This window comes from Jaculus jaculus, chromosome 18 (assembly GCF_020740685.1).
Source record: "Jaculus jaculus isolate mJacJac1 chromosome 18, mJacJac1.mat.Y.cur, whole genome shotgun sequence".
Lineage (NCBI taxonomy): Eukaryota > Metazoa > Chordata > Mammalia > Rodentia > Dipodidae > Jaculus > Jaculus jaculus.
The window spans coordinates 10,356,578-10,382,953 of NC_059119.1; the positions used below are offsets into that span (position 1 = coordinate 10,356,578).

Sequence of the window (26,376 nt, forward strand, 5' to 3'; positions counted from 1 at the left end):
CAACTCAGTGGTAGAGTGCTTGCCTAGAGAAAGAGAGCGAGGGGATGGAGAGAGAGCTCAGCAGTTAAGGTGGTTGCCTGCAAAGCCCAAGGACCCATGTTCGACTCTCCAAATCCTATGTAAGCCAGATGTACAAAGGTGATGCAAGCACAAGGTCACACATGCCCAGTAAGTGGCACAAGCATCTGGAGCTCGATTATAGTACTGAGGCCCTGGCACTCGCTCGCTCGCTTGCTCTCTCTCTCTAAAATTTAAAAAAAAAAAAAAATTTTTTTTAGTCTAAAAAAAAAAGAAAAAGAAGTGTGGTGGCGTACACCTTTAATCCCAGCACTCAGGAGGCAGAGGTAGGAAGATCGCCAAGAGTTCAAAGCCACCCTGAGACTACATAGTGAATTCCAGGTCAGCCTGAGCTGAAGTGAGACCCTACCTCGAAAATACCAAAAATAAAAGAGAGAACGAGCGAGAATGGAGGGAAATGTCCTCTTGTCCACTGGAGGAGAATTATGCGGACAAAGGTAACAAGATGACTACTCAGTGCTGGCTCGGTTTCATACAACTCAAACATTCAGTTTCCATCACTCTGCTACAAAGACAAAGCCTGCTTATTTTAGTAACTCTAAGCAGTGTTACAGGGCTGGAGATGTAGTTCAGAGGTAGAGCACGTATCCAGAGTAAGTGAGGCCCTGAGTTCACTCTGCAGCCAAAGGGAAGCCGGAGGGAGTAAACCGTGAGCGACGCCGGACTCTAGCAAATGTGACCGCAGGGCTCCGGCTGTAGCTCACTGACAGGGCATGTGCTCAGGAAGCCTGTGGCTCTGAGTCTGATCCCCAGCACGTTAAAAACACAGACATCCTAAGACTACACAGCTAATCCAGTTCAGCCTGGGCTAGAGCAAGACCTACCTTGAAAAACAAAACAAAACAAAAAAAGAACAGACAAGTCATGATTCCAGACCGTGTGTGCTTAGCATGCAGACGATCTCCACAAGCACGTGCGCACGTGCAGCCGGCGCCGGGGAAAGCTATCGGCTCCACATCTCCTGACTGACTAGCCGACATGGGCCGAAGAGGGTCGAAGGTATAATGTTGCCATTGAAGTGCCTGGCAGGCCAGGTGAGGTGGCATGACCACCCGTATTCACAGCGCTCCAGAGGCAGAGGCAGGAGGATCCCACAAGTTTGAGGCTGACCTGGTCTACATACTGAGTTCTAGGCCAGCCAGGGCTACACGGTGAGACCCTGTCTCAAAAGAAAAAAAAAAAAAAAAAAAAAAAAGCACTTTTGGGGTTAAAAAAAAAAAAAAGCAGAACAAAATAAATCAAGTATTAAATACCAGTGGTTCCTGTGGCAGGGTAAATGTCCCCCTTCAAGTAACATTTCTCTCACAATTAAAGTAACATTGTTCCTTTTATATTTCCCCTCTGAGAACGTACTGAGGGAAGTAACCTCTAAGTATGATTTTTTCTTTTAGTTAAGATGAAAACACTGCTTCATAAGTTCATATGTGGTGAAAGCCACTGCTTGAGAGGGAATGCAGCGAATGTAGTTGAGAGACAGGCCACGGTACAACCCTTTCTGAATCCCATGGTGTCCATAGACGTACTTCATCGTCTTCCACATGGTACTGGAAGACAAGGGTTAGATGATGGCACCTCTTACCACTCATGAGGAGATCACTTCAGGATACCTAATAGCTTAACTCTGCCTGGGGAGGGGTCTCACGTGGCCCAGGCTGGACTCAAACGTCTATGTAATTCAGGGTGGCCTTGGCCTGCCTCCGCCTTTCCAGCACTAGGATTAGAGGGGTGCACCTCAGTTTATGTGGTGCTGGGGATTAAACCCAGGGCTTCTTGCATGTTAGAAAAGCTCTCTACCAACTGAGCTGTATCTTGAGACCTACGCAGACCATACTGGGCTTCAAATAGCCTTTGTCTCCCAAATGCTCATACCACCAAGCCCACCCGATAATAATATTTTAAAAGAAGCTGGGCACCAGGCATGGTGGCATTCAGAAGGCAGAGATAGGAGGATTGCCATGAGTTCAAGGCCAGCCTGGGACTACAGAGCTGAGTTCCAGGTCAGCCTAGGCTAGAGTGAGACCCTACTTTAGGAAAGAAAAAAAAAAGCCAGGCCGGGCGTGGTGGCGCACGCCTTTAATCCCAGCACTCGGGAGGCAGAGGTAGGAGGATTGTTGTGAGTTCAAGGCCACCCTGAGACTACATAGTGGATTCCAGGTCAGTCTGAAATAGAGTGAGATCCTACCTCGAAAACCCCCCAAAAACAAACAAAAAAACAGCCAGGCGTGTTGGCACATGCCTTTAATCCCAGCACTTAAGAGGCAGAGATAGAAGAACTTCCATGAGTTTGAGGCCACCCTAAGACTACATAGTGAATTCCAGGTCAGCATGGGCTACAGCAAGACCTTACCTCGAAAAAAAGAAAGAAAAAAGAAAAGAAAAAAACTAGGCTGAACAGGTAGCTCTGCAATTAAAGATATTTGGTTTATTTATTTGAGAGGGGGAGGGCAAGAAAGAGAAAGAGAGAATGATCATGGGCAAACCAGGGCCTCTAGCCTTTGCAAACGACCTCCAGATACATGTACCACCTTGTGCATCTGGGCTGGCAAACCTTGCAAGCGAGTGTCTTTAGCTTGTAAGCCATCTTCTCAGCCCACAGCCCAGGTTGGCTTTGAACTTCTGATGCTCCCACCTCCACCTCTCAAGTGTTTCTCTTTTAGGGACGACATATCCAATCAGCAACTACAGTCTGGGTCTACAGTGAGGTGGTGGAACCTTTAAGAAGAGGGGCCTTAGGGGAAGTCTTCAGGGGCCTGTGAGGCCCTAGCCCTTTCCTTGTGTTCTCCTTTACTTTCTAACCATGAGGTGAGTAGTCTTTTTGTTTGTACTACTGACTTGAAACATTACACCTCCTAATCCACATGTAGCCCACACCTGTAATCTCAACATTTAGGAGCTGAGGAAGGAGGCTCCCTGCAAGTTCAAGGTAAGTATGGGTGCCACAGTGAACCTCTATCTTGAAAAAAAGGGGGGGGGGACTAGAGAGATGGCTTCACAGTTAGGGTACTTGACTGCAAAGCCCAAGGACCCAGGTTCACTTCCCCAGAACCCATATACGCCAGAAGCACAAGGTGGCACATGCATCTGGAGTTTGTTTGCATTGAGAGACAGGCCACGGTACAACCCTTTCTGAATCCCATGTTAGACCCATTGTGTCTGTCTATCCGTCTCTCTCTGCCTTTCTCTTAAATAAATAAAATAAAATAAATAAAAAGGGGGAAAAAGGCAGGGGAGATGGCTAACTGGTTAAGGCACTGTTTGCAAAGGCTGACAGCACAGGTTCAATTCCTCAGTACACACATAAAGCAAGACATACAAAGTGGCATATGCATCTGGGGTTTGTTTTCAGTGGCAAGACACGCCCTGAAATGCCCATATTCATTCTCAACACCCAACCCCGCATGCAAATAAAATAAATAAATATTAAAACATTTTTAAGCTGGTATGAGGCCTGTAGAGACAGGTTAGTGGTTAAGATGCTTGCCTGTGGTGCAGCCTAAGGACCTAGATTCAACTCTCCAGGTCCCACATAAGCCAGGTGCACAAAGGTGAGGCAAGCACAAAGTCACACCGACCCACTAGGTGGCACAAGCGACTCAAATTTGATTACTCTCAGCTACATAATCAGTTCAAGAACAGCCTGAGGATAAGAGACTGTTTCTCAGAATACTAGAAAAAAATATAGCCAGGCGAGGTAGCACACGCCTTTAATCCCAGCACTTGGGAGGTAGAGTAGGAGGAACACCATGAGTTTGAGACAACACAGTGAATTCCAGGTCAGCCTGAGCTAGAGTGAGACCCTGCCTTGAAAAACCAAAACAAAAACAAACAAACACACATAAATAAGGAAAACTAAACATCATTACATTCATGTAGAAAATGAACCATGGCTAGTGGAAAACTTACAGGCACTTCTCAAATTCTGGCAGAATAGTTCCTAACTGCATTCGCCGACGAGTTACATCAAATGGGTAGCTAAAAGACACAAAAATTTAAACACTTAAAAATAACCTTTTCATGGGCTGGAGAGATGGCTTAGCAGTTAAGGCACATGCTGTGATGCCTAAGGACCCAGGTTAGATTCTCCAGGTCCCACATAACCAGAGGCACAAGGTGGTGCATGCTTCTGGAGTTCATTTACAGTGGCTGGAGGCCCTGCTACTCCCATTCTGTCTGTCTGTCTCTTTCTCTTTCTCTCCCTCTGCCTCAAATAAATAAATAAAAATCTTTAAAGATCCAAGAATTCAGTACAGTCTTTAAAAAAAAAGAAAAAGAAAAAGTCAGCCAGGAATAGTGGCACATGCCTTTAATCCCAGCACTCAGGAGGCAGAGGTAGGAGGATCACTGTGAGTTTGAAGCCACCCTGAGACTACATAGTATGTTCCAGGTCAGTCTGGGCTAGAGTGAGACCCTACCTCAAAAAAAAAAAAAAATCATGGAAAATGTTAATAAAAATTAAAAAAAAAAAGAAAGAAAAAAATAAATTTTCATTACCACTGAAACCACAAAGAAATGATGTTTCTAGTTTCTTACTGTTTAATCTAATCTGGGAATAAGAATATAAGCACATGAATAAAAATCAATCGACTAGAGTCTCTTCATGTCTAACTGGCTTCTTCTCTCCCTGTCCCACAACTCCGAGTCCTATTTATTGCTGGAGGACAAATGAAACTACACTTCCCGAAGAAGACAACAGGGTAAAATTCATTGCGGGAAGCTTAAAGTAGGGTTCCTCAGCTCTGGAGCTCCTGACTTTGGATCATTCTTTCTCTGGGGGGGACATTTAAGGATAGGCACCTCAGGCCTCTGCCCACTACAGCCTCTGCCCACCAGATGTTTATGGGTACCCCAGAACTCTGCCCACCAGCACCTCACAATTTTCACAACCAAAATGTCTCCAAAGGCGGGCATGGTGGAGCACGCCTTTAATCCCAGCACTCGGGAGGCAGAGGTAGGAGAATTGCCTTGAGTTCGAGGCCACCCTGAGACTCCATAGTGAATTCCAGGTCAGCCTAGGCTAGAATGAGACCCTACCTTGAAAAAAAAAAATCTAAACACTAACAAACGTCTACTGGAGTCAAAACCACTTCCAAGCCTAGAGATATGGCTTAGTGGTTAAGGTTCTTGCCTCCAAAGCCCAAGGACCCAGGTTCAATTCCCCAGGACCCACGTAAAGTGAGATGTACAAGGTGGCACATATTTCTGGAATTCTGCAGCAGATAGAGGTCTTGGCACACTCATTCATTTTCTCTAATAAACAATTTTTTAAAAAAACCACTTCCAGATGAGAGCTACTATGCTAGATAGATGTTCAGCCAATCCCCTCAAGCACAGCACTTCAATGCAGAATTGGAGGGAGGGAGGGAGGGAGAGAGTGTGGGTGTAGACAGTGGGTCTGTGCACGCAGATGCCATCCTCGGGAATTCTGTCTACCTGTTTCTTCTTTTTTCCTTTCAATATTTACTTATGAGACAAAGAAAAAGAGAAACAATGCACACAGAGAGTGAGTGAGTTCCAGGTCAGCTAGGCTACAGTGAGACCCTGCCTTGGGGATAAAAGGGGACTCAATGCATTAAGAATCCACACATATGAATATAATTGAAGAAAGGATGTGGAAAAGATCATTTTTTAATTCCTGTGTGTATGTGTGTGCGCATGTGTGTGCTGAAATGGAGATCAGAGGACAGGCATGGTATATAGTCTCAAGCTGGCCTTAAACTCACAGCAATAATCCTCTCACCTCTGCCTGCCTCTCAAGTGCTGGGATTAAAGGCATGTGCCACCACATCTGGCTTTTTTTTTTTTTTTTTTTTTTGGTTTTTCGAGGTAGGGTCTCACTCTGGTCCAGGCTGACCTGGAATTCACTATGTAGTCTCAGGGTGGCCTTGAACTCACGGCGATCCTCCTACCTCTGCCTCCCGAGTGCTGTGATTAAAGGCGTGCGCCACCACGCCCGGCCTGGCTTTTTTTTTTCTTTCCTAAAGTAGGGTCTCACTCTAGCCCAGGCTAACCTAGAACTCATAGCGATCCTCCTACCTCTGCCTCCCAAGTGTTGGGATTAAAGTCGTGTGCCACCACGCCCGGCTTTAATGTTTCTATGCATTTGCAAGCAGAGAAAGAGAGAGGAGACAGGGAGAAGGACATGTCAGGACCTCCAGCTGCTGTAACCGAACTCTAGGAGCATGTGCTGCTTTCTGCATCTGGCTTTACATAGGCACTGGGGAACTGAACCCGGGTCACTAGGCTTTGCAGGCAAGCACCTTAACTGCTGAGCCATCTCCCTAGCCTAGATACTTTTTTTGTTTAGACAGGGTCTCATAAAAGCCAAGCTGGCCTCAACCTTGTAATAGTAGCCAAGAGTGACCTTGATCTTCTGAACATCCTGCCTGCACTTGTGAGTAATGGGAGGACAGACCTGTGCGCCTCGACTCCTTCTATTCTGTGTGGAAACTAAACCCAGGGCATCAGGCGTAACAGGCTAGCACCCTGCCCCCAGCCCAGACGCCCTTACTGATTCTTCCTGTTGCCTTCCTGTTTTCCAGGATACTCCTTCCTCGTGACAAATGCCTTCCTTCTTCCTGGGCCAGAGAAGTCCCTGTTGGATAGCACCCCAGCCTGCTTTTACCTCATTCTGTTTGATGTCTTCCTACCACTGATTTAATAATGCCTTATCAAGGTCTCCACCACACGTTGACAATTTTGCTGCTGTTTAATAAACACAGGCTTGGGTTGGAGAGATTGCTCAGTAGTTAAGGCACTTGCCCCAGCACCCACATAAAGCCAGATGCACAAAGTGGCACATGCATCTGGAGTCTGTTTGCAGTGGCTGGATGCCCTGGTGTGCCCATCCTTTCTATCTCTCTTTTATTTCTCTCTGCTTACAAATAAATATATAAAATTAAAAAAAAAAAAAAAAAGGCTTGCTAAGGCAGCCATTTTGCTTGTCTGTCAGTGAACCTCACAGTTACATATACTGCTTGGAACAAAGTAAGCATTCAAGACAATGCAGGAGAAGCCCACCTCCCTAAACACACACACACTAAAGGGCTCAAATTTCATGTAGAAAACTTCATGGGAATAAATGGGTAAAACTATTATACTTAGTGGTTCTTTTCTGCTTCATTTCAAGTAAGTCACAGAAAATTAGATGGATTCATATTAACGTAAATCAACTTGGCATGTAATGATCTACAATATGCTTGCAGTAAGCAGATCTAAAAGCACATTAGCCAGGCTTGGTGGCGCACACCTTTAATCCCAGCACTCAGGAGGCAGAGGTAGGAGGATCATTGTGAGTTCGAGGCCATCCTGAGAAATACATAGTGAATTCCAGGTCAGCCTGAGCTAGAATGAAACCTTAACTCGAACCCCCCCAAAAAAATTAATTTAAAAATGTATAAAATCAATATTCATATTTTGTAAGGGATCCTGCTTTTGAGTAATCTACTAGAAGAAAAGAAAATTATTAACCGATGCTAAAAATGAAGACAGGGTAACTAACGTGAATTAAACTGATGAAGAACTTACGATATTGTCTGTGCTATTGCGCCAGCAACACCACCACAAAGTAAGTTAATGTGAGTTTTCAAAACTAAGACATTAGGATTGTCTGATGAAGGTCTGCCAAGAAGGGTAGGAGCATGGGAAAGCCCAACACTCTTTAAGGTACCGAAAGTAAAAAATGAAACACCTGCAAAACAAAATATAAATTCACCATGATGATTAACAAACATGAGCTGAGAAAGAGATCTTTATTGCATAGTAAGCAATTAACACAAGGAACTGACTATGTATTTATTATTTTATGATGTATGGTTTCACATAGGATAAAGATCTATTTTTAAGCTGGGCATGGTGGCACACGCCTTTTAATCCCAGCACTCGGGAGGCAGAGGTAGGAGGATCGCCTTGAGTTTGAGGCCACCCTAAGACTTCATAGTGATTTCCAAGTCAGCCTGGGCTAGAGCAAGAAGAACTTACCTCAAAAAACAAAACAAAACAAAACAAAAAATATTTTTTAAGGTTCTTTTAATTTTTTAAATTAACTTGTTTAATTATTTATATGACAGAAAGAAAGACAAGGGAAGGCAGATACAGAATAGGTGCATCAGGGCCTCCAGCCACTGCAAAAAAAAAAAAAAACTCCAGATGCATGCCCCACCCTGTGTATCTGCCTTTATGTGGGTACTGGGGAATTAAACCCAGGTCCTTAGGCATTGCAGACAAGTGCCTTAACCACTGAGCCATCTCCCCAGACCTATTTTGTTTATTTATTTGAAAGAAATAGAGAGAGAAAACGAGAAAGAAAAAGGCAGATAGAATAGGTGCACCAGGGTCTCCAGCCACTGCAAATGAACTATAGATATATGTGTTACCTTTTGCATCTGGCATATGTGGGTGCTGGAGAATCAAACCTGAGTTCTTAGGCTTCACAGGACAAGTGCCTTAACTTCTAAGCCAGCTCTCCAGCAATTTTTAAAAAATATTTGTTCATTTAGTTCCTTTTTTTTTTTTTTTTTTTGAGGTAGGGTCTCACTCTAGTCCAGGCTGACCTGGAATTCACTCTGTATTCTCAGGGTGGCCTTAAATTCATGGCAATCCTCCTACCTCTGCCTCTGAAGTGCTGGGATTAAAGGTGTGAGCCAACACGCTCAGTTGGACATTTTTGGTTTTCTTGAGGCAAGGTCTAACTCTAACCCAGACTGACCTAGAACTCACTCTGTGCCCAAACTGGCCTCAAACTCATGGCAATCCTCCTACATCAGCATCCTGAGTATTGGAATTATAGGCATGAGCTACCAAACTCAGTTTACATTTATTTTTTTTTTAAAAGTAAGGTATAACTTTAGCCTAAACTGAGCTAGAACTCACTCCATATTCCCAGGCTGGCCTTAAACTCACAGTGACCCTCCGACCTCTGCCTCTTGAGTGCTGGGATTAAAGGTGTGTCGCCACGCCTGCCTGTCTTCTGTTTTTTTTTTGTTTCATTTAAGGAAGGGTCTTCACTCTAGCTCAGACTGACCTGGAATTAGCTATGTAGTCTAAAGCTGGCCTCGAACACACAATGATCCTCCTACCTCTGCCTTCTGAGTGCTGGGATTGAAGGCATGTGCTACCACACCCGGCTTTTGCCAGTCATTTTTTAAATAAAGGAAATTCTCAAAATAGCATCTTTTCATGTTATCATTTTGAAAACCACAGGTAACAACATACACAGGAGCTGGAATTCTGCCAAATTTGAAACATACCTGCATATGGAGCCATTCCTAGGATAGTGGGTATCAAACCTCTGTAAAATCCAAGGAAACCACCTTCCTTCAAATGAAGAAAAATTAGAAATAAAATTATATTCATAATAAACATCGCAGAATATAAGCACACAACACAATGGACACTATTCTATGACTCAGCCTGAAATTTCATGTCTGTCTTTCTTTACCTCTACTTCTCCCTCCCTCCCTCCCTTTCTCTCCTTCTTTTTTTTTTTTCCCCTGAGGTAGGGCCTCGCTCTAGCCCAGGCTGACCAGGAATTCACTATGTTGTCTCAGGGTGGCCTCAAACTCTCCTACCTCTTCCTCTAAAGTGCTGGCATTAAAGATGTGTGCCACCATGCTTAGCTACGTCTTTTTTAAAATATATTTTTATTATTTATTTAAGAGAAGAAGAGACCATTGTGGAAGATGTGGCTGAAAGAATGTAAGAGCCAAGCTGGGCGTGGTGGCACATGCCTTTAAAAATCCCAATATTCAGGAGACAGAGGTAGGAGGATCACCATGACTTCGAGACCACCTTGAGACTACATGGTGAACACGTCCAGGTTAGCCTGGACTAGAATGAAGCCCTACCTTGAAATTTTTTTTTTAAATTTTTTAAAAAGATGGGGCTAAAAAAATTTTTTTAAAAATTTAAAAATTAAAAAAAAAAAAAAAAAGATGGGGCTAGAAAGATAGTTTAGCCGTTACGGCATTTGCCTGCAAAGCCAAAGGATCCAGGTTCAACTCTCCAGGCCCCACGTAAGCCAGATGCACAAGGGGGCGCATGCATCTGGAGTTTGTTTGCAGTGGCTGGGGACCCTGGCATGCCCCTTTTCTCTCTTTCTCTGCCTCCTTCTCTCTCTCAAATAAATAAATCAAATATATTAAAAAAAAAAATTTTAAGAGAGAGAATGGGCATGCCAGGGCTTATGTGGATCCTGGGGAATCAAACCTGGGTGCTGGGATTAAAAGCGTGTGCCACCACGCCCGGCCCATCCTTTCTCTTTTAAAAAATATTTTTTTATTTATTTGTCAGAGAAAGAATATGGGCACACCAGGGCCTCTTGCTGCTGCAAATGAATTCCAGATGCATGTGCTACTTTGTGCATTTGGTTTTACACGGGTACTGAGGAACTGAACCCAGGCAGGCTTTACAAGCAAGTAACTTTAACCACTGAGCAATCTTCCCAGCCCTCTTATGTTTATTAATTAATTTATTTGCATGGCAAGGGACATATCAGGGCTCTTACCACTGCAAAAGACCACTTTTTGCATCCTGCAAGTAGGGGTGGCTTGGGAATTGAATCTGGACCAGCAGGCTATGCACACAAGAGCCTTTAACTAACTGCTAAGCCGTCTTCTTAGATACTTTCTTCTTTCCTTCCTTTCTTTTCTCTTTGTTCCTCTCTACATTTTTTTCTCTTTCCTTCCTTACCTATAAATTTGAATACAAGAGATGCCCAGTCTCCCTAAACACACATGCACACATAACACACACACACAATGGCTCAAACTTCAGAAACTTCACATAGGAAAATTCTTGGGAATAAATTTGATAGTTATTATATTTAGTGATTTTTTTTTATTTTCTCCCTCTTTATTTCTCTTTCTTTTTCTCCCTCCTTCCCATCCATCTATTTGTTCTTTCTTTCCTTCCTTCCTTTCTTCCCTTCCTTTTTCTCTCCCTCCCTCCATCTCTCTCTCTGTTTCTTTCTTCTTTCATGCTAGGGATCAAACCAGAACCTTATGCATGCTAGTCTAATGGGCTACTGAGCTACATCCCCAGCCCTCCTACAGAGCTAAATCTCCAGTCCAGTACCAATAAAAGAATACTTAAGCATCATTCTAAATATTTTCCTAACTATATAAGGACATGTTATAAATTAGGCCGCTGAAATGAAATACCTTTGCGTAAATGGTCTTAAAAGCATGAATAATTCCTGTGTAGGTGTGCTCCCCTTTCACCTGGAATGCTAAGCGCACTCGAACCATGTCAAGAGGGTAAGTACAGATGACCGCCGTCATGCCTGAGAAGAAAGTAGAAATGCAAACACAGAAAGCTTTTTTGATGTATCCGTGCATACACATATATTCGTATCTTCTCGACCAGTAATGTTCTCAGTATTAGAGACACAGTAACTCCCAATGAGACCAAAGGTGATATAATGATTAATGACTCAACATCATAAGCTGGGAAGCAGCCTTATTAGTACAGCCAATTTGTACAAATCTTTTCAACCAAAAAAAAAAACAAAAACCTTTCGCGTTCTTATGAAATTCTATAGTTAGCACCAACATGGTACAAGTTGATCATGAGGTTTTAGTTTTAAAAATCTACTATTTGTTTTATGTCACATTTAGTAAAATAAATTTTGAAGCATAATCATTACTTCAGAACTTAGGTTAATTTGTTACTGACTAAAAAGAGAAAAAAAAATGAATATCCAGCAGCCATGCTGGCTCATGTTTGTAACCCCAGCACTCTGGAGGCAGATGCAGGAAAATTACCATAAATTTGAGGCCAGATTGGGTTACATAGTCAGTTGAGGCCAGCCTGGGCCATGGAGCGACACCCTGTTTCAAAGAAAACAAAACAGAACAAAAAATTAAAGACCAGTCCTGCTTGAACACACCTATAATCCCAGTATTTGGGAGACAGAGGCAGGAAGATTAAGAGTTCAAGGTCAACCTTGAAGAAGACATATTCAGTTCAAAGTCAGCCTGGGCTAGAGTGAGACCCTACCTTGAAAAAAAAAAAAAAAACCCACAAAAAAACAAGAACCAGGGATAGAGATTACTCAGTGGTTAAAGCACTTGCCTGAATAGCCCAAGGAACCTGGTTCGATTCTCCAGTACACATGTGAAACCAAATGCACAAAACGGCACATACATCTAGAGTCTTTTTGCAGCAGCTGGAGGCCCTGGCATACCCATATATTCTCTCTCTGTTTGTCTCTCTCCCTCTCTGTCTTGCTCTGCTTGCAAATAAATAAATAAAATATATATAAAAAAAATAACAGGAACCAGGAAACAAAAACAGTAGTACAATGACATAGTAAGAGATTACCAGAAGGTGTGTGCAACCCTAGATAAGTAGTGGAAAATACAAAAAACCCAGCTGCTTAGCAGCCGTTGTCCCAGTCCTCCCGACACTATGACTGACTGAACGGCTGCTCAGCGGTCCGGACTGAGACCTCCGCAAGACGCATCACTGATCCGAATTCATCTGCCCGACACGCTGTCCGAACGACCGAGACGACTGAGACTCGCCTTGAAAACTGCGAACCGAGAGAAAGTCGGAGCACGGACCCCGCGTCGCCAGGTTGTGACGTCAGAAATCTCACAGACCGAGTCTCGCGTTGAGACCGAGTTTCGCGATACTCCCAAGTGTCGCGATATCAGGTTGTATACATTTTAGACTCACTAGAAATATTGTGTTAGGAGTGATGAATATAATTTGGATATATATTATATTAGCTATAATATTAGTTGTGATAGTTTGGACTTGCTTGTGTGTGACTTTCATCCCAGTAAACTCCTTATAAGTGCCTAATACCCAAGCTGACCTCCAACTCATGGCGCTCCTCTAACCTCAGCCTCCTGGGGCTGGAACTAAAAGCATGCACACACACATACACACACACACACACACAGATCTAATTCCAATGCTCTCAATTCTCTCTCTCTCTCTTTTTTTTTTTTTTTTTTTTTGATGTAGGGTCTCACTCTAGCCCAGCCTGACCTGGAATTCACTCTGTAGCTTCAGGCTGGCCTCAAACTCACAGCAATCCACCTACCTCTGCCTCCTGAGGGCTAGAATTAAAGGCGTGTACCACAATGCTTGGCTAGTATTATTTTTTAATTTTTTAAATAATTTATTTATTTATTTGCAAGCAGAGAGAGATAGAGAGAGACACACACACAGAGAATGGGTGCACCAGGGCCTGTAGCCACTGCAAACGCACTCCCAATGCATGTGCTCCTTATGCATCTGGCTTAGGTGGATCCTGGGAAATGAAACCTCGGTCCTTTGGCTTCAGAGACAAACCTGACTAATATTTTTTATTATTATTTATTCATTTGAAAGCAGAAAGAGACAGAAACAGAGAGAGAGAAAGAGACAGAAAATAGGTGGAATGAGTGCTGAGGGCCTCCGGCTACTGAAAATGAACTCCAAATGTATGTTCCACTTTGTGCACGTGGCTTATGTGGGTCCTGGGAAATTGAACCTGAGTCCTTTGGCTTTGCAGGCAAGAGCTTTAACCACTAAGCAATCTCTCCAGCTCCCAATTCTTAAATATATTTTATTTATTTATTTATCTATTTGAGAGACAAAAAGAGGCAGAGAGAGAGAGAATGGGCAGGTCAGGGCCTCCAGCCACTGCAAACTCCAGACATGTGCGCCCCCTTGTGCATCTGACTTACGTGGGTCCTGGAGAGTTGAACCACCACCATCCTTTGGCTTTGCAGGCAAATGCCTTAATCGCTAAGCCATCTCTCCAGCCCCTCACAATTCAGTATTTTAATAGAAAATTAATTACTCAAAAATAAAAGAGATCTATTCCTCTTACCTGCCATGGATCCAGCCATTAATCTGTGCACATGACCAGAAATTCCCAGCTTTGTAATAATGAACTAGAAACCAAAAATACTGAGTTAAATGTAAATGACATACATTTTCTTTATGCATTCATTTGTTTATTCACTGCAGTGCCAAGATCAAACCCAAGATGTCTTGTATTCTAGAAACAGCTCTACACTGTGCACCATCCACAAGATGAGTGCGTTTGTGGTTTGCCTTGTATTACGTTTTGGAGACAGAGTTCCTCTACATAGTCCACGCCTTGACTTCAAACTCGCACATTCACAGCAATTCTCCTGACGCAGCCTCACAAGCACTAGGGTGTCTGATTCCAAGATGGGTTTTTATGTTTCTTTGTTTTCTTATTGACACACACATATGTGTACTAAGTGTGGTATGGTTCATATCTGTTATGTCTATGTGGTCAGGTGTGTGTATACACAGGGTATCCAGATGTCTGTGCAGTTGTGTACACACGTGTGCAGGAGGCAGAGGAAAACCAGGCATGATGTTGTATGCTTTTAATCCCAGCACACAGGAGACAGATGTAGGAGGATTGCTTAAGTTCCAGGCCAGCCTGGGATACAGAGTGAATTCCAAGTCAGCTGGGCCACAGTGAGTCCCGGCCTTAGAAAGAAGCCAGAGGAAAACGCCAGGTGTCTTTCTCCATGGCTTTGGGACAGACTATCTCACTCAACCCAGAGATCTCTACCCCAGCATAGGACTGGGGTTACACTGATGGCTAACTTGGGCTGTTTGCGAGGGTGCTAGAGACTGAGCTCAGGCCCGCATGCTTGCGCAGCAAGCCCTCTTACCAGCTGAGTCATCTCCCAGCCCAAAGGTACGTCGTCAGTGCCGCCATAAAGGGCAGTGAAATGAGCCCAGACCCCAGCGACGGCCGGGCTTCTCTGCACTGTTTCTCTTGTATTGTTTTTTGTTTTTTTTCTTTTGATGTAGAGTCTTACTCTAGCCCAAGATAATCTGGAACTCACTCTGTACTCCCAAGCTGGCCTCGAACTCACAGCAATCCTCCCACCCCTGCCTCCTAACTGCTGGGATTAAAGACATGCACCACTACACCCAGCTTCCTCTTTATTTTTTTTTATTTTCAGAAGAAATCAAGCTTAAGGTGTGGGTAAGGATAGTAGAAATAAAAAGCTATTACAAGCGTGGTGGCATACACCTTTAATGCCAGCCCTTGAGAGGCAGAGGTAGGTGGATCATCGTGAGTTTGAGGCTACCCTGAGATTACATAATGAATTCCAGGTCAGCGTGCGCTAGACACCCTACCTTAAAAAAAAAAAAAGAAGCTATTACAGGGGCTGGAGAGAAGGCTTAGCAGTTAACGTGCTTGCGTGCAAAGCCTAAGGACCCATGGTCAAATCTTCAGGTCCCATGTAAGCCAGATGCACAAAGGTGAGGCAAGCAAAGGTTGCACATGCCCACTAAGTGGCACAGCACCTGGAGTTTGATGCAGTGGCTGAGGTCCTGGCATGCTAATTCATTCTCTTTCTTTCTTTCTGACCCCCCCCACCACCACCAATTTCTCTCTCTCAGAAAAAAAAAAAAAAAAAAGCTATTGCAAAAAATAAAGCAATTTGGGCTGAGGAGATGGCTCAGTGGTCAAAAGCACTGCCAAACCAGATTCATTTCCCCATTACACACATGAAGCCACAGGAAAAAACTGGCACAAACCACTGGGTGTGGTGGCGCACACCTTTAATCCCAGCACTGGGGAGGCAGAGGTAGTATGATCATCATGAGTTCAAGGCCACCGTGAGACTACATAATGAATTCCAGGTCAGCCTGGGCTGGACTGAGACCCTACCTCAAAAAACAAACAAACAAACAAACAAATCTGGCACAAGTGTCAGTCATTCATTTGTAGTAAGAGCCCTTGTAAGCACATACAAAACAAGAAAAGAAAGAAAGAAAGGAGGGAGGGAGGGAGGGAGGAACGGTGGAGATTTTTTGTTGTGGTTGTTTTTTTGTTTTAGGTAGGGTCTCACTCTAGCTCAAGCTGACCTGGAATTCACTATGTAGTCTCAGGGTGGCCTAGAACTCACAGTGATCCTCCAACCTCTGCCTCCTGAATGCTGGAAAGGTGGTGTGAGCCACCACGCCCAACGAAAGAAAGAAATTTCAAAGTCAGGCGTAGTGGCATACACCTTTAGTTTTAGGGACTACAAAATGAGTTCCAGGTCACCATGGGCTATAATGAGACTCTGCCTCAAAAAAAAAAAAGAAAAAAAAAAAGCTGGGCATGGTGTGGCTCCCTTGCCTTTTTTTGGTAAGAGAGAGAGACAGAGATGGAGGGGGAGAGAGAATATGAATTGGCTCATCAGGACCTCCAGCAACTGCAATCAAATTTGACACATGTGCCACCTTGTAAGCATGTGTGACCTTATGCATGTGTCACCTTGTATGTCTGGCTTACATGGGATCTGGGAATTGAACATGAGTCCTAAGGATTCGCAGGCAAGTGCCTTAACCACTAAACCATTTCTCCAGCCCCTAGCCCATGCCTTTAATCTCACCAATCAGGAGGCAGAGGTAGGAGGATCACTGTGAGTTCCAGGCCAGCCTGAGACTACATAGTGAGTTCCAGCTGACTGGGCTACAGGGAAACCCTACCTCGAAAAACAAAGAAAGAGCCGGCCATGGTAGTGCATGCCTTTGGCACTTGGGAGGATCCCCATGAGTTCAAGGCCACCCTGAGACTATTTAGTGAATTCCAGGTCAGCCTGGGCTAAAGTGAGACCCTATCTCAAAAAAACAAACAGGAGCCGGTGTGGTAGCTCACATCTTTAGTTCCAGCACTTGGGAGGCAGAGGTAGGAGGATAGCTGTGAGCTCAAGGCCACCCTGAGATTACATAGTGAATTCCAGGTCAGCCTACAGTAAGACCCTACCTCAAAAAAATAAATAAATAGAGCAGATTGTTTTTCTTTTGAGGTAGGATCTCATTCCAGCTCAGGCTGACCTGGAATTCACTCTGCATTCTCCTATCTCTGCCTCCCTAGTGCTGGGATTACAGGCATGCGCCACCACGCCCAGCCCTCAAAATAAATAAATAAATAAAATAAAATAAAAAACAGTGCTGGAGAGATGATTTAGCAGTTAAGGTGCTTACCTATGAAGCCTAAACACCCAGGTTTGATTCCCTAGTGCCCACAAAAGCCAGATGCCCAAGGTGGTGTATGTATCTGGAGTTCATTTGCAGTGGCTAGAGGTTCTGGTATGCCTATTCATTCTCCCTCCCTCTCTCTCTCTCTTTCTCTCTCAAATAAATAAATAAACAGGGCTGGGAGGATGGCTCAGCAGTTAAGGCACTTGCCTGCAAAGCCAAAGAAGCCAGGTTCAATTCCCCAGGACCCATGTAAGCCAGCTGTATAGGGTGGTGCATGTTTCTGGAGCTCATTTGCAGTGGTTGAAGGCCCTGGCATGCCCACTGTCATTATCTTGTTCTCTCCCCCCCCCTCAAATAAGCACCTAAAAATAAAAATAAAATAAAAACAAAAGAGTCAGGTGTGGTGGCACATGCCTTTAATCCCAGCCCAGCCCTCTGGAGACTGAGGTAGGGAGGCCACCTGGTGACTACATAGTGAATTTCAGGTGAGCCTGGGCTAGAGTGAGACCCTACCTCAAAAAAAAATATATATATGTATGTATGTATGTATGTATGTATGTATGTATGTATGGCTGGCTGGAGAGATTGCTTAGCAGTTAAGTTGCATGCCTACAAAGCTTAAGGACCCAGGTTCAATTCTGCAGGTCCCATATGAGCTAGACGCACATGGTGACACATGTGTCTGGAGTTCGTCTGCAGTGGCTGGAGGCCCTGGCATGCCCATTCTCACTCTCTCTGTGTCTCTCTCTCCCTCCCTCTCTCTGGTCTCTAATCTCTAATAAATAAAAAATAATCATGGAAGTTGTTAATAAAAATTTGAAATTAAAAAATAAATAAATAAAAAGTGTAAAAAAAATTAAAAAGAAAGAAAAGCCCATTTAAAAACTCTTGGGGATGGAGAGATGGCTTAGTGGGTAAGGCGTTTGCCTAAAAAGCCAAAGGACCCAGATTCAATTCCCCAGGACCTACATAAGCCAGATGTACAAGGGGGCACATGCATCTGGAGTTTGTTTGCAGCAGAGTCTCTAATGTGCCCATTCTCTTATCTGCCTCTTTCTCTCTGTCTCTCAAATAAATTAAAAAAAAAAAACAAAACAACTCTTGGGCTGAAGGGATGGCATAGTGGTTAAGGTTCTTGTCTGTGAAGCCTAGGGACACAGGTTCAATTCTCCCAGGGCCCACATAAGCCAGCTGCACAAGATTGTGCATGCATCTGGAGTTCATTTGCAGTGGCTGGAGGCCTTGGCGTGCCCATTCTCTCTACCTGCTTTTTTCTCTCTTTCTCTCAAATAAACAAGTAATTTTAAAAATAATCTTAATAGAAATAGAGCCAAGTTGTTATAGTATTATCCTGGGATGCATGAAGCCCTGGGTTAAATCCTTAGTGACACAAAAATGCAAAGTAATTTTCAAACTCAAACTACTTTCATGCACAAGGTCTTAGTCCTATCTCCAACAGTTTGAGAAAAAAAAAAAAAAATCCAAGGCCAGGCATGGAGCGGCACCCTATAATTCCATCACATCACTTACAGGGTCGAGTCCAAGCCCAGGCGGCAGGACGCAGCAAGATGCTGCTGACGAGAACAAAAGCTTCAAAGCCAATGGCTGTATTAAGGACAATCAAGGACACCAAAATTGTTTGTTTTTTGTTTTTTGAGGTAGGGTTTCGCTATGGCCCAGCTGATCTGAAACTCACTATGAAGTCTCAGGGTGGCCTCTCCTCCTTACAAGCTTTATTTCAGGTGCAACACGTGTCTAGCCCCAAGTGCGGGCCATCTATGAAAAGACACCTCCACCTACACCCCACAGGTTCAGACCAGGAGACCCAGTCCTTGTCAAAAGACAGAAGGAGATTCGGATCCAGCTGGAAGGGACCCTTGTCACCGTGATCCTGACCATACCAAGGGCCATCAAAGGAGATGGCATCCCAGCCTGGATACATCACTCACACTTGAGGCCTGTTGACCCACACGTGGACCCAGATGACTACGCACCTGAAGAGAAGCCAGGACAACGGCGAGCCACTGCCCACTCAAACTGAGGACCTGTAAGCTAGAGACCCGATGATGAAAAACGCTATCTACCTGATCCATGTGATAGCCCTGCTTGGGGTTCAGACCACAACAGACACTAACCTGCATCGAGCTATTACTACCAAATGGATACTTCGAGGCCCTGAGACTTCCCCACGAGACCTAGGGAGAGCAGTGCAGACTTTGGCCTTAACCGTCCATTATTTGGGTTACTCGATTTTACCTTTAATTTCCTCAACTCTACCACTAACCTCACCTGAGAGGACTGCTGGCTCTGCCTAGACCCAGGCCCCCACACTACACTGGCTGGACCACCACAGGAAACCTGTCAGCTCCTTCAGAAAGCCCACCGAGATGCTCTTGGGGAAGGTCCCAAGTCTTACCCTTCAAGCTGAAATGGGAAAGCGGCCATGTGTGATAGGAACATGGGGGAAACTAGATAGCTTCCCTCACCTTCAGCATCTCTGTAACCATACTGTCACCGCAAATGCTGGTACGTCCTACCTTATGACCCCTAACAGAACCTGGTTTGCATGCACCCCTGGCTTAACCCCTTGCATCCACCCACTCCTACTTCAGAATTCCAGCATGTGCGTTCTAGTTACACTGTTTTCTCAGGTTTATTACCTTCCCTTCAGCTCCTATATGGAGACAGTCCCAGCCCATCACAGAGAAAAGCGAGATTTGGGGGCCTCAGCAATCCTTCTCACAGTGTTGGTTGAGACTGGCATAGTTGCAGGAATTGGCACTGGTACAACGGCCTTAATTAGGATGGATCAGACTTACCAGGCTCCAAGTAACCTTATAGACTCAGATCTCGCTGAATTAGAGAAGTCAGCCCGTCACCTAGAGCGGTCACTGGCCTCGCTAGCTGAAGTAGTAGTGCAGAATAGAAGGGGGGCAGACCCGCTCTTCCTACAGCATGGAGGGCTTCGCCAGGCCCTGGGAGAACAAGGCTATCTTTATACCAACTCCTCAGGCGTTATCAGAGACAGCCTAGCCATGGTCCACAAGAGGCTAGAAGCGAGGGCTAAACTTACACAGCAAAATCAAAACTGGTATGAATCTATGTTCAATTTGTCCCCTTGGTTAATGACTTTAATTTCTGCCCTAATGAGTCCCTTTATTCTTTGACTGCTTGCCCTCACCTGTGGACCTTGTATCATTCATTAATGCTTTGGTAAAATTTGTTAAGGACCACCTAGCCACAGCACAATTAATGGCTCTGAAACAACAGTACCAACCTTTGGAGCCTTTGGAAACATCTCAAGGATTCGAGATGAGGCCATACTCAAGGGGGGAACAAAGGGACCAAACTGACGCCATGACAGGCTTCAGTAAGGTGCCGCCCTAACTAGGCCTAAGTTGCAGTTTCTGAGAGGCAGACAAGACTTCTGGGAAAGGGTGGACTGTTAATCAACAGTGACTCTGACAAGTGGTTGAGAAGACAGCCGCCCAGGGGCTGAGTCAGTTCCTGAGGACATATCCAAACATGCCCAGACATGTCCCTTTCCCGCCTTTTGCCCCAACCAATCAAAGACTGTAACTGCAGCTTGCCTAACCAATCATTTTAAAAGATTACCTAACCCTGCCTGAAAGTCCCCTAGTTGCGCTTAAAAGGGGCCTGCATGCTCCTCTGGGGTCACCATTTTGTATGAATGGTTGAGCCCTACATGCTGGCTGATTCTGCAGAATAAACGCTCTTTGCTTTTACATACTATTTGAGTTTGGGGTCTTTATTCAGTGATTTTCAGACTCTTAACAACAGGGATCCTCATACCTCTGCCTCCTGAGTGCTGGGATTAAAGGCGTGTGCCACATGCCTGGGTAAGGATACCAAACTGAAAAGAAGAAAATTCACTTACTGTTTTGTAATGTTCAAATGTCATGAACTGGATTGCCCCATAGGGAAAGATTCGAATCATCATTGCACCATTGCCTTTGTACAATCCTAGGTACCCTTCCTTCTGGGGAACAGCTCGCAATGTAGAAAACACTCCTATTTATGGAAAAAATTAGAAGATGAATACTATTAGAAGAGTAAAAACTATCTAAACTTGAACAGGAAAAATTAAAAAAAAAAAATTTAAATAAATAAAAGAACAGCCAGGAGTGGTGGCACATGCCTTTAATCCCAGCACTCAGGAGGCAGAAGTAGGAGGATCACTGAGTTCCAGGCCAGCCTGAGACTACACAGTGAATTTCAGGTCAGCAAGGGCTATAACATGACCCTACCTCAAAAAATGACAAAAATTTTTAAAAAGGGCTTGCAGCCAGGGGTGGTGGCACAAGCCATTAATCCTAGCACTCGGGAGGCAGAGGTAGGAGGATCATGAGTTCAAGGCCACCCTGAGAATACAGAGTGAATTCCAGGTCATCATGGACTAGAGTGAGATCCCACCTCAAAAATAAAAAGGCTTAGGTGAAGAGATAGCTCTGCAGTTATGGCACTTGCCTGCATTGCCTCAGAACCCAGTACATAAATCCAGATGCATAAAGTGGTACATGTGACGAGTTAATTTGCTCATTTGCAGTGGCTAGATGCCCTGGCATAACCATTCTCTCTCTCCCTCTCTCTATCAAATAAATAAATAATAAATGGGCTGGAGAGATGGTTCAGAGGTTAAGGTACTTGCCTGGAAAGCCAAAAGACCAGGGTTTGATTCCCAAGTACCCATGTAAAGCTAGATGCACAAAGTGGGGCATATATCTGTAACTCATCTGGCTAGAGGCCCTCATGTACCCATTCTCTCTCTGCCCTTGTAAATTAATTAATTAAAATAATAATAATAATAATGTAAATAAATGGGATAAGGGGAGACCCACTAAGGTGGCTAACACCAGCATCTGAATGACTGCAACATAAACGCCTCGACTCCAGGCTACAAAGGGCAAGTTCTAGACAGCCACAGTTACATAGGGGAACCCTGTCTCCCCCACCCCCTGAAAACAGCAGGGTGTAGTAACCCAAGTTTGGGCTAGAGTGAGACCTGACTTGGAGGGAGGGGGGTAGGGAAAGGGATAAGGTTATCCTCCAAGTATAAATTCCCTTCTTTTATTTATTTATTTATTTATTTGTTTGTTTGTTTGTTTGTTTTATTTGTTTTTGTTTTTTTCGGGATAGGGTCTCACTGTGGCCCAGGCTGATCTGGAATTCACTATGTAGTCTCAGGGTAGCCTCAAACTCATGGCGGATCCTCCTACCTCTGCCTCCCAAGTGCTGGGATTAAAGGCATGCGCCACCATGCCTGGCCCAAAATATTTTTTTTCTTTTTAAGTTTTTTGAGGTAGGGTTTCACTCTAGCTCTGACCTGGAATTCACAATGTAGTCTCAGGGTGGCCTTGCACTCAGATTCTCCTACTTCTGCCTCCCAAGTGCTGTAATTAAAGTTGTGCATATCATCACACCTCCAGCAATGAATCCCCTTTTGTTCACCATTCTACCATAATTCCCAAGAGGAAACCAAGGAAGTGAGAGACAATTGTGTCATTCACTACCCTCCTCAGCACCTGTTAGCATACCTAAGTGTTTGTAATGCTCACTGTGTGCTTGTAACAAAACCTTCACTCGATCCAAAGGAGCAACTGTTGTTTTGGCACAGCAACCAGCAATACCTGAAAAGGGGAAAAAAAAAAAAAAAAAATTAGGGGCTGTGAAGACGGTTCAGTGGTTAAAGGTGCTCGCTTGCAGAGCCTACTGACACATGTCCAGTTCCCAGCCACCCATGGAATGTTGGACAGTGGCAAGAAGCACAACACAAGTAAATAAATTAATATTCATTTATTACAAGTGTGGTGGAACACACCTTTAATCCCAGCACTGGAGAGGCAGAGATAGGACTGCCATGAGTTCAAGGCCACCCTGAGACTACATAGTGAATTCCAGGTCACCCTGAGTTAGAGCGAGACCCTACCTTGAAAAACCAAAAAAAAAGAAGTAATTCATATTTAGTTTTATTAACTACGCCTTTATGCCAGCACTTGGAAGGCAGAGGTAGGAGTATTGCCGTGAGTTTGAGGCCACCCTGAGACTCCATAATGAATTCCAGGTCGGCCTGGGCGAGAATGAGACCCTACCTCAAAAAAAAAAAAAAAAAAAAAAAGGGTTTGGAGATGGCTTAATGGTTAAGGTACTTGCCTACAAAGCCAAAGGACCTCAGTTCAATTCCCCAGGACCCACATAAGCCAGATGCACATGCATCTGGAGTTCATCTGCAATGGCTGGAGGCCATGGCACACCCATTCTTTTTCTCTCTCTTCCTCTGCCTCATTCTCTCTCTCAAATAAATATATATATATATAATTTAAAGGTCAAGCCGGGCTGGAGGAATGGCTTAACGGTTAAGCACTTGACTATGAAGCCTAAGGACACCCTTTTCGAGGCTCGATTCCCCAGGACCCACATTAGCCAGATGCACAAGGGGCCCACGTGTCTGGAGTTCCTCTGCAGTGGCTGGAGGCCCTGGCACACCCATTCTCTCTCTGTGTCACTTTCAAATAACTTTTTTTAAAAATCTGTGAATTTAAAAATAAAATAAAATGAAGGTCAAGCTAGGCATGGTGGTGGACACCTATAATGCCATCATTCAGGAGCAGAGGAAGGAAGATTACTGTGAGTTTGAGGCCAACCTGGGGCTACAGCCTGGGCTGAAGTGGGACCCTACCTCCAAAAAAATAAATAAATTAGGAGCCAGGTGTGGTGGCTCAGGATTTCAATCCTAGTGCTTAGTTGGCAAAGGTAGGAGGATGACTGTGAGTTCAAGGCCATCCTGAGACTCCATAGTGAATTCCAGGTCAGCCTGGGCTAGAGTGAGACCCTAGCTGGAAAAAAAAAGGGGGAGTGGGGAATGTGTGTCTCACTCTGGCCCAGGCTGACCTGGAATTCACTATGAAGTCTCAGGATGGCCTCGAACTCATAGCGATCCTCCTGCCTCTGCCTCCCGAGTGCTGGGATTAAAGGCATGCACCACCACGCCCAGCTTATTTTTGCTTTTTCAACATAGGGTCTCACTCTAGCCTAGGCTGATCTGGAACTCATTAGGTAATCTCAAGGTGGCCTCAAACTCAGGACTATCCTCCTACATCTGTCTCCTGAGTACTGGGATTGGAGGGTGTGCCACTATACCTGGCCTTTTTATTATTATTTATTTCTATTTTTATTATTAACAATATAGTTCGTATATCATGTGTTGGTACCCTCTTTTCCCTCATCCCTGCCCCCATTCTGCTGGGATGGCTTTGTTTTATAAATATTTTTATTTATTTATTTGCAAGCAAAGGGAGATAGAACAGAGACAGAGAATAGTGGCACCAAGGCCTCCAGCCACTGCAAATGACCTCCAGATGCACGTGCCACTTTGTGCCTCTGGCTTTACATGGATACTGGGAACCAAACTCAGGCTGTTGCAGGCAAGTACCTTAACTGCTGATCCATTTCTCCAGTCTCCCCTTTATACTATTTATTTATTTATTTTGGTTTTTCAAGGTAGGGTGTCACTCTAGCCCAAGCTGACCTGGAATTCACTATATAGTGTCAGGGTGACCTCGAACGCACAGTGATCCTCCTACCTCTGCCTCCCAAGTGCTGGGAGTAAAGGCATGTGCCAGCATGCCTGGCTTTCCCCTTTATAATACTTATTCTATCAATGCTGTTCATGTAGAGACCCTTACTAATACAGCAAAGTTGGTGAGGGAAAAATCCCCTGCTTACAGAAATCATATAGTTAAGAAACTTGAGGACTGGAGAGATAGATGGCTTAGTGGTTAAGGCACTTGCCTGCAAAATCAAAGGACTCAGGTTTGATTGCCCAGTACCCACGTAAATCAGATGCACAAGGTGGCGCATGCGTCTGTAGTTCCTTTGCAGTGGCTTAAGGCTCTGGCACATCCATACTCTACTAGCCTGTTTCTCTTTCTCTCAAATAAATAAATTTAAAAAGAAAGAGAGGGAGAGAGAGAGGAGAGAGAGGAACACACAAATTTAGAAACTGCAGCTTAGAGACTGAGAAACTACATGGATGGCTGGGGGCAGGTTGGGGATCTGGGAGTTCATCCAAAAAGACTGCGGTTAGCCAAGGCAGTTAATCACTGCTTCTGCCATGGGCATGTTCTCTTCCCTCCCTGTTCCCTCCTCAACATAAAAGACCTAAACTTTCAACAATCAGTTTTGAACACCTCCAACTATAGGTAAGGACAGCCCTAGCATCTTCAAAAACCCTGAATCCTGGCCCTTGTCTGAATTACCCACTTTCCGTGCCCACTCTGTTGCCGTTCCCATCTTCACTGTAATTCTGGTTCGCACAACAAACCTCGTTGCGTACATCCACTTTCTCTCCCCCACTTGGCTTGGATTCTTTGTCACTTCCCAAGTAAGAATCTGGCTCAGCAGCGTGGAGCTAGTACCCACTCCCTCACATACCACTGGGTTAACCAGGCAGGGAGCATACCTTGTAACCCCAGCACTTGGGAGGTGGAGGCAGGATGATTAACTGAAGAAAGCTAGCTAGCTACCTGGCTAGTTTGAGGCTATCCTAGGATAGGATATAGGAGGCCCTGAAGGGTCTTCATGGTAAAACATGCCTGTAAATCCTACCAGTAGGCAAAGGCAGGAGTATCATGAGTTGGAGGAAGCCTGGGCTAGCTCAAAACCAACCAAAAAACGCTTTTTCTCAAGTCTCAAACTCTCTATGAGACAGCCTTCATACTTAATACACACTCCACCTCTTCCTGATCCTGCCTCCCTCTGCTCTTTCCTTCTTCCATTCCATGTGCATATGTAACTCTGTCCACTCTTTCCACCTTCTAACTCCGCAACCCATGTGAACTCCAGCAGGGCATGTCTTCTCTGCTTCTCTGATGTCAGCCAAAAACCATGCAGGCACATGGCTGATACTCAGATATTCTCAGTACAAATAAAATCAATGTCCTTCGATCAGCCCAACAAATTAAAACCCTTAATAGTACTGCAGGTTAGATACCGTTCCACAAGTCCTCATAATACAGACTTTTTAAGACTCCCAGTCCTAAATAGTTAAGTGATGACAACTCCAAGAAACCATGACAGGAGGACAGAGACAGAAGCATCCCCACACAGGGAGGGAGAGGAAATCGGGGACAACGTGAACCTTCCGGCTGCCAGTCCGCAACGGTGCGGCCTCCCAAGTCTCTGTGACTAGAACCGCTGGAACCGGTTTGGACCGCGGACACTTTTGCACAATCTCGCGGCCACTTCTTAAAGGGCGGGTTTCCGACATTTGTTTTCCTTTAGGCGAAATGCAGCATCCCCCCCCCATCTACATCGTCA

General features: G+C 44.6%; 1 protein-coding gene across 2 annotated transcripts; it reads right to left on the reverse strand.

Moving 5' to 3' along the window:
- Positions 1–1,250: 1,250 nt before the first annotated feature.
- Positions 1,251–26,376, reverse strand: Slc25a16 (solute carrier family 25 member 16). 2 transcript variants are annotated; one of them, XM_045137492.1, is made up of 9 exons: positions 26,198–26,376; positions 22,596–22,688; positions 20,939–21,072; positions 13,901–13,964; positions 11,235–11,356; positions 9,324–9,390; positions 7,603–7,765; positions 3,982–4,050; positions 1,251–1,622 (listed from the first exon to the last, which is right to left on the reverse strand). In XM_045137492.1, the coding sequence occupies exons 3-9, from the start codon at positions 20,999–21,001 to the stop codon at positions 1,466–1,468; spliced, it is 705 nt and encodes a 234-aa protein (XP_044993427.1). In that variant the 5' UTR covers positions 21,002–21,072; positions 22,596–22,688; positions 26,198–26,376; the 3' UTR covers positions 1,251–1,465. The 2 variants fall into 2 exon arrangements, with proteins under 2 accessions (XP_044993427.1, XP_044993428.1); XM_045137493.1 differs by lacking the exons at positions 13,901–13,964; positions 22,596–22,688; positions 26,198–26,376 and having other exon boundaries at positions 20,939–21,066.